Source organism: Canis lupus, chromosome 19, assembly GCF_003254725.2.
Source record: "Canis lupus dingo isolate Sandy chromosome 19, ASM325472v2, whole genome shotgun sequence".
Taxonomy (NCBI): domain Eukaryota; kingdom Metazoa; phylum Chordata; class Mammalia; order Carnivora; family Canidae; genus Canis; species Canis lupus.
Window position 1 is genome coordinate 53,878,598 of NC_064261.1, and position 8,731 is coordinate 53,887,328.

The window sequence follows — 8,731 nt, forward strand, 5'->3', positions numbered from 1 at the left end:
TTACATGCCAATCCCACTTTTTTTTTTTTTTTTTAGAGCTCTGCCCCTAATTGGTTAGTGCATCCTTGCTTCTTTTCCTTTCTATCCAAATTTAAGCTTGAGTCAAGAGGGATAGTATGATTTTATTTAGACGCGCAAGACCCCTAAAAGATAGGTTTTTAAAGCTAGTTCCCGGTTTTGAACTCTCCCCTGTCTATCTTCCCAGATTTGCCACCATTCCAGTCTCCGTGACATCTTTTCTGAGGTCAGGGAGACCTTGGGTGAACACTCCCTGGCAGGAAGTCTAGCAGGTCAGCAACTGCTGGTCAGACCCAGCAGCAGTAATAGGAACAAAATGGCAAGGATGAGATGCCTAAAAATAGCCCCTTCCATTCTTATGGCATCTAGTTAAATCAAGCCTAACACCGAGGACAACTTCCAATGACCACTGAACACCGTTATTTTAAGAAAAACAGGGAGTTGTTTGTTTTGTAAGTTGAAGGCTAAAAAGTATTACTGGCATTACTACCGGAGGGAAGGCAATTTAATTTATAACTGTGTCATCGCTTAATCGTGATTATTCTGACCCCTAGGGACATATGTAAAATGCCCACTAGGAACATTGAACATGGAGAATGTGGCCTTTGGCATTTAAGCCAGAGAGGTTCATCGTTATGCTGTAGGAGATTCATTCTGTGTTTCCTTCCTGAATCCTTCACCAATAAAAATAACTTTAATTTCTCTTCATCTAAATATAGTCTGGTCACTAAAACCATCTTCCAAAGACAAATTTTGGCACGGTCATTTGAAATTTGGTTCTAGGTGCCTCTTAATTCCATTCTGAGGAGAAAGCACAGATTTTCAAGACTGCCTCCAAGCACTTGAGGCCCTTGGAGATTTTCATACTTTTGGGTCATCATTAATTGTAAATTATCAAGCACTTTCAGATTCAGTGGGAATATATTTATATGGTTTGTAGTCCCCAAGCCTTGAGGTTCTAGAACGTGAAGCTGAAGGCAAGAGGTGAAGGAAAAACTGTAACATGATAAAAATAAAATTTCATAAAATAACTATGAAATAAACACCTAACAGCTTTGTCAAATGTGTCAGATGTCCACAAATAACCTGGAGGAAATTTTTTGAGATGTCCACCTTTTTTTTCCCCCCGAAAAAAAACTTAAAAGCAAAAGCTAGTCTTGTTCCCTTAGGTAAGTATGATGGGAGTTGGTCGGAAAGTGTGGTTCCAGATGTCACTTGTGAGCATGATCAGCTCGTATTTCCAGGTGTGGGCACATTTCCATATATGCAAAATCTCCCCTATGCCCAGAATCTGGTAAGTAGATTATTCTGAACATTTAATCCATATCACGCTGTAGGTCGTCAGCTGGTTGAAGCAAAGAGGAAGTTGCCCCTTTTCCCCTATTGCTATGTGGAAACTGAAATACAGAGTTTTCAGGACTTTCCCTTATCTCCTCTGTCCCTTGGATCAGGAGGGCTGGCAGGTGGGGAGGAAGGTAGTTTTAGAAGACAAAGTAAAACCTGCCTTTACCCCACGCCGTGTTCTTCGGAGAGTTTAAAGAAAGGCAGAAGTGGGAAACAGCGCTCTTTCTTTTCAGTTCTAAATCCCACATAATTACATGAAACTGAACGTAAAATATTCCCTCCTCACGCTCTCCTAACGATGCTTTGTGAAGTCATAATAGATTTTGCCAAGGACTGATTCACCTACAGTGCGGCTTTGGTTGTCGCCGCATCAAACACTCGGCTGTCAGAGGCCGTTTTTGTCATCTTACCTCCACCACCTCCTCATATTCTTCGTCATCTGCCATTTTCCCGGAGTAGGGGTGGCACCTACAGACTTTTCAGGTCGCAGACAAATGAGAAATACATTAGAATCTGCCCCTGGGACTGATCAGAACATCAGAACAACAGAACTTAAGACGTGGCCGCGCTACACATCCATCGCTCCTGGTGGGCTAAGTGAGAGGGGGGATCCGAGCAGGTGTCAGAACTCGGGCCCCAGGGCCTTTCTCCGGACCCTCAGCCACATGCGGGGGGGGGGGGGGGCGTCCAGCTCCACCAGCAGCTTAGCTCGCCGTGGGGAAGGAGGTGGAGGCGACAAAGCGAGAGGGTTTGGATCCAGAGAAACGCTATTTAAATCGCTAAATGCTTGCCGACAGACACCTTTAAGCGAGAGTCCTAGTTAAAGGGAGGTGGGCCCGGCTCCCAGAAGTCAGTTTTGGGCCCGCGCCGGGTGCTGCGAGGGTGCGTGGCCTCTGCCCCGCTCTCGCACCTGGATCGCACGGGACAAGCAAATCTGTCAGTAGCTTTAAAAGAAAAACAGAAACCTCAAGGCGATGGGGTTATTCTTGTCCCAAACACCATTGGCTTCTATGGATTTTCTCTTCCGTGTCCGTGGCTCTTCCTCAAACCTGAAAAACAAGACACGTCTGAAGCGCGGCCGGACCGGGCCTTGGGGCCGAGCTGCTAATTCGGGAGCTGGGGAAGGGCCTCCGGGCCTCCGGGTTGTCGCCAGGGAGTGGGACGCGCTCGATCAAAGCGGATGACGGCCCGGAGCAGCTGTCCCCGGCGTGGCCCGAGCTATTTGCCGTGTAAACCAACACCGGGCGGCTGCTAGGCTGGGAACCGCGCCCTTCTGCGGCGAGGCCCAGGACGGATAAATATAGGCAGCCGGACCCAGAGCCCTTTTCATACTCATATTTAGAGAAAATTTAAAAAGGCAAACATTTTTAAGATTCGGTCTGTTAGGCGAGGAAGCCCGCTGGGCCAAGCAAGCGGGGGCTCGCCAGGGCCCGAGGACGCCCACAGCACAGGCAGACGCCCGTGGGCCCGGGGTGCAGGGCCACGGCCTCGAGGGGCTGAGGTCTCGCGGGTCACCCCGGCCAGGACAGCGAGCTGGAACTCCCTCCCAGGGAAGCTGCGGGACAGAACGCTCCAGCCAGAACAGAAGGAGAAGCAGCGCAGCAGCCCTACCTGTCCTCCGCACCTCGACCTCCCCGGCAGGCAGCAAGGCCGCTCCGACTCTCCCCTCCCGAGAGCCCCGGGCAGAGCGGCGCGCCCGCCCGTTATCACCCGCGCCGCAGCCAATCACGCCCGACTCGCTCGAATTTCAGCAGCTAAATATACCGCGTGAGCTTCAGAATACCACCTGTTCACCAATTCCACCAAAGGAGAAAGGGTAACAAACTGCTTGCCCAGAACTATTCGAAGGTGATGGAATTGCACTTCACTTCCAGCATCTGGGCCCCAAGTTTAGGTTTGATCTCCGTTCCCTGCAACCCTGCTTAATGCCACATTCGTGCAAAAGAATCTAGGATAAAATAAGCACGTCTTTGAGGGGCTGTGACCCTTCTGTGGCTGCTTTCCTGAGGTCACTTGCTCCCTCTTGTACAGCTCACCAGGTGAGCTACAGGTAAGTTATAGGCGCAAGGAAGGAATAAAATCCATGAAACCCCAAGTTGGCGAAAACAATGTTTAAAATCGTGAAAAAAAGACTTGACAGTTGGAAATACTTGATGTGACCCTAGATAAGCTGGCAGCGGAGCGAAATTAGAGAGAATAGGCTCCATCCTTTTTCTGTTACTAGGCCAGAAGGGGATGCGGAGACCTCACCCGTTATCTTCTCCCTCCCTGGTCAGGCCGCCTGCTAGCAAGACTGAGCCGCCTTCCGATCTAACCGGGCTTCTGATTTTCAATTTAGTCCGGTGGCTTCTAGAGGCAGAGTGTGAACACAAGCACAGAAGGGTTCAATTTTCAAACAGCAGAAGCAGATAAAATCTAAATCAGTCAATTACTAGGAGAAGGTAATACCCTATTAGGTGAGTCTGAGTGTGTGACAGCGAGTTTATAAAAATTACCCAGCAGTTTTCCATCTGAAGACAATTTTCACCGATTTAGTCTCTCTCTAAACCTCCGTACTAAAGCAAAACCCCTGTGGGTCACCGGTTTCTTGACATGGGTTTAAAATTAATAGTTGTAATAGTTCTTTTTTAGCTAAACGTTAGGAAGCGTTGCCACATTTCAAACATATGTACCTCTCCGCCTTCTGTGATTCAGATGGTGGTAAATAAAATTGAACAGCATTTTTATCATCTAAACCAATTAAACTTTGTTCACTTCCTATGTTCTCACAGGTTTTACGACCAAGGGATATGTGTGTAGTAGGACATCATTCCATTGGCAGATGTCAACTAGAACTCTTCATTGTGTTTTAAAAGATGGTGTTAAATTGGAAAAGAATTCAGGCCCATTTTCTTCTTCTTTTTAATTTTTAAAATTTTTATTTATTTATTCATGAGAGACAGAGAGAGAGAGGCAGAGACGCAGGCAGAGGGAGAAGCAGGCTCCATGTGGGGAGCCCGACGTGGGACTCGATCCCGGGTCTCCAGGATCACACTCTGGGCTGAAGGCGGCGCTAAACCGCTGAGCCACCCGGGCTGCCCTCAGGCCCATTTTCTATGACACATAGTATAAAACCATATAAAGTAGAAAAATTAGCATAGACACTCGAATGCTAACCTGGAACTCTGTCCCCCAGGCATGAAAGAGCCAGTCTATATTTCTGTCCTATCTATGACCTTCCCCGTGGAAAAAAAATAAATGACCCCTGATTTATTGATGGGTTCTTATCACATGCCTTGCACGTAGTAAGTGCTCCGTAAATACTAGCTATTATTATTTTTATTATTATACTTAATAATTATTTTATTTGATATATTATCTAGATAATAATCAATATTATTATTTAATCATTATAATCACCATTTTAAAATATTTTATTTATTTATTTCAGACAGAGAGACAGGGTGAGCAAGGGGAGGGCAGAGGAAGAGGGAGAAGCAGGCTCCCCGCTGAGCACTAAGGCCCAGGCACACCTGAGCCAAAGGCAGACGCTGAACCGACTGAGCCACTCAGGAGTCCCTTATTACCATTTTACAACATTTTATTGGAGTCTTCATGCTTTACTCTGTATTAGACTGAAATATTGTGACACTTCTGAAATCAGACAGTAGTTTGTCCAGGAATTTATGAACCAATAGCAGTTTGACGATAAGCCTACACAATTGACCCGGAGCAAGGCAGGGTGAGGTGAGGTGAGGTGCCAGGAGCAGAGTTTCAGACGACGCGTCCCTAAATGTCAGACGACAGAAGTATCATGTCTGGGGACCAGAGCAGGCCTGACGCAGAAGATGGCACTGGAACAGAGCTTTTGTCTTTGCAGTTGCTTCTTCTTCTTCTTCTTTTTTTGTTTCTTTGAGATTTATTTGAGAGAGAGAGAGAGAGAGAGAGAGAGAGAGAGCATGCACAAGAGGGAGACCCAGAGGCAGAGAATTTCGTGCAGACTCCGTGCTGGGCGTGAAGCCCATCTCACAGCCCTGAGAGCAGGACCTGAGCCGAAATCAAGAGTCAGAGGCCGACCTGACCAAGCCACCCAGGTGCACCTGCTCTTGCAGTTCATTCTATTTTATTTATTATTTTAATCAAATCATATCTGTGTATCATTTAAGAATCTAATAGTTTTTGTGAGGCTTGTTCCTAAATTGACGCTCCCTGTTCCCACCATTCCTCTAGTTTCTCCCTCCACGGAGACCATCGTTTTAACTCTTTTACTTTACTAGGAACCTTTCATTATTTGTCTGTACACATTTAACAAAACGTCTCTGTTACTCTCTTCTGGTATTTCTGAGATCTCACGGGCACTATCTGTTCAGTTCCCACCTCGGGATGTGAGGCTTTACAGCTCTTCCCTACGCACCCCCACTCTTACCAGACGCACGCCTCATCTCAGCCCAGCTTCCTCCCCAGACGTCCTCTCTACTTGTGGAACTCAGAATTCAATGCTTACGATTGGCAAAGGCTCTTCACAGAGGAACCCCATACACTAGGATTATTTTTCTTTTCCTGCACAAGAGTTTGTTTTTCTGCAAATTGGGATTTCTCTCCTTCTCTTTCTCTCTTTTCCCTTGGCTCAACTCTTCTAGACAAGCAATCCTCAACAGGACTTTCTGCAGCGCCGAGAACGTTCCATACCAGCGCCATCCACCACGGAAGCCACCAGCCACAAGTGGCTACTGAGCATTCAAAATGTGACTAATGTGACTGCAGAACTGAGTTATTCTGCTTTTTATTTAATCTAACCCTAAACAACCACACGTGGCTGGGGGTGGCGGCCCTGAACAGCGCAATTCCAGAGACGGATCACGACTATCTCACACCTTGTGTCCGACTCTGCTCTCAGGGTTTTCAGTGACCTCAGGCAGCAGGGCATCACGTACCCACCTCATCCTTGATCTCCGGGAGCCTTCTGTTCCGTGGGCCCTCGTTTCCTCTGTAGCCGACACTCGGCCCTCATCTTGGTCCCCCCTTCACTGTCATTCTGGGGGTTTATGTAGATGATAATATAAAAAAAAAATCCCATTTCTCTAATGTTTATTGAGTATGTTCAACGTACCAAGGACTAGTCTCGGTGCTTCCTTCCCACAGCATCATTAGTTGACCAAGCAAGATACATGCTCCGCTTCTTGCTTATTAACAAAACCACATTTTAGTTTGGCACAAAAATATCTTCATTTAAAAAATACGCTCCTCCTCAAATCCCTAAGAGTTAGGAGTAAACCATGTCACAGTTTTGCCAGTAAGATAGAAGTGTCAGTCTAGAGAATAAGGCTTCTAGGAAAGGTGCAGGCTTACTGATGTGTAGGGCCGATCGGCTGGCATGTACGGTTCTCCTCTTGCCTTTCTTCCCTTCTCTGTGCCTAGAACCTGGGTGTAATGTCTGGGACACAGCAGCCACCTTGAGACTATGAGTAAGTTGTACAGTAAGAATGGTAAAGCCAGAAGGAGACTTAGCCTTTAATGACTTCCTTAGTTCTTATATTTTTGTGATTATTTTATAGCTTAATGAGTTTTGTATATGATTTTACAGATGATTATATTGTGATTATTTTAAATTACCCTACATTTTACATATCATATTTTTCTATTTTGCAGTTTACCAAATCCTAATAAAATGTATTACTTTTTCATGCTTATTGATCCTTTGCAACTTTCACTCTGTGTATTGCCTGCCCTTCCACATCTCTTTTACATTGATTTGTAGGCATTCTTCATATACTATGGGTGTCTTGTAGACGTTGTGAATATTTTCTCCAAGTTGTTTGTTGTATCTGCGGCCATAGAGATGTTTTAAATGTATTTGCAGTCAACTGAGTCAAAGAAGGCGATCCCTTCTTTCCAGTTTTGACACTCCCTGTTGAATGAATTGAATTTGGAATTTGAATTTGAAATATTACTTTAGCAACCCATTGAAATAGCATGTATGTTCGTCTAGTGGCTTTCATGGTTTTTTTTCTTTTTCTTTTTTTTTTTTACTTTCTGGGTTTTTATTCTTTACTTTGATTATGAGGTATAATAAACAGACAACTATCTAAATCTTATGTGTACAGTTTAGCAAATGATGGTAAAAAAAGCATCCATATAATGACCACTCAGGTACAGAAAGGTCATTTCTATCCTGACCTTGATGGTAATTATTTCCTTGCTTTTATTTTTAGTTTTACCATGGCCTGAATGCATTGCTAAACAATATAGTTTAGTTTTGTCTGTTTTTAAATTTTATATAATATTCATGCTATATGCGATTTTATAACTTCACTTTTTACTTACTATCATGTTTGTTGATTATTATTTTGTTGTTGTTATTATTGTACAATATTCCACTATATGACTACACTTCCGTTTACCCATTCTACTGTTGAGGCAGAATGGAGTATTTCCAGCTTTTGTCATTTAAGAACAAGATGAAATGAACAATCTCGCATGTGGATTCTGGTAGTCATAAACAATTAAATGATGAGAGCATGTAAGTAAGAAGGAGTATGCTCATCTTCAACCTTAATAAACCGTGCTACCTGCTTTCCAATATTGGTATCAATTTACATTCTCACCAGTTGTGTGTCCTCCTAACTTGGCTACCACATGAGATAAAACTTTCTAAATTTTGTCTATCTTGTAGGTGTGTAATGGATTCATCTTGTGTTATTTATTGATTTATTTTTCATCTTGTGGTTTTAATTTGCAATTCTGTGACTTGCTGGTAAAGTTGAACTCCTTTTCATATGTTTATTAGATATTTGGGCGTTCTATCATTCTTTGAGAAGTGTCTGCTTAATTCTGTTGCCTATTTTTCTGTTAAGTTGCTGGCCTTTTGCTCACTCATCTATAAATCCTCTTTTTCCAGCTAATAATCCTTTGATAGTTAATATGTGTTGTAAATATCCTCACCCTCTCTTTGTCTTTTTATTATTTTCATGCTGGCATTTGATGAACAGGAGTTCTTAATTTTCATGTAGTCAACTTCATCAAGGTTCTCCTTTGTGACTAGGAGAGTAAAAATCCTTCTACCAAAAGGTCATAAAGATATATATACTCTCCTAAAAGCCTGGACTTTTACCCTCACATTTAAGTCTTTAATTTACCTGGAAATTATTATGTTCTTGGATATGATATGAACGAGAGATTTTATTTTTTGCATGTGGATAGCCAGTTGTGCCAGCACCTTTTACTAAAAAAATCCATTATAGCTCTTTAGTATGTTTTGATATCTGTAGGGTAAGCTGCCCTCATTCTTCTAAGATTCACTTGGCTATTTATACTTTCATTCTTTTAGAAGTACTAAGAAATAGCTTATCGAGTTTCATGAAAATTATCCTTGGATTTTTTATGATTGCAT

The 8,731-nt window shown here is 43.5% G+C and overlaps 1 protein-coding gene across 1 annotated transcript in view; it reads right to left on the minus strand.

The window, feature by feature from the left end:
* The window catches only part of NEB (nebulin), a 200,923-nt gene extending 197,838 nt beyond the window's left edge, over window positions 1–3,085 (minus strand). The window contains 3 exon segments of the mRNA XM_049097113.1: window positions 1,773–1,837; window positions 2,328–2,411; window positions 2,974–3,085. Coding sequence (XP_048953070.1) covers window positions 1,773–1,808 — 36 coding nt within the window. The 5' untranslated portion in view covers window positions 1,809–1,837; window positions 2,328–2,411; window positions 2,974–3,085.
* Between the last annotated feature and the right edge of the window lie 5,646 nt (window positions 3,086–8,731).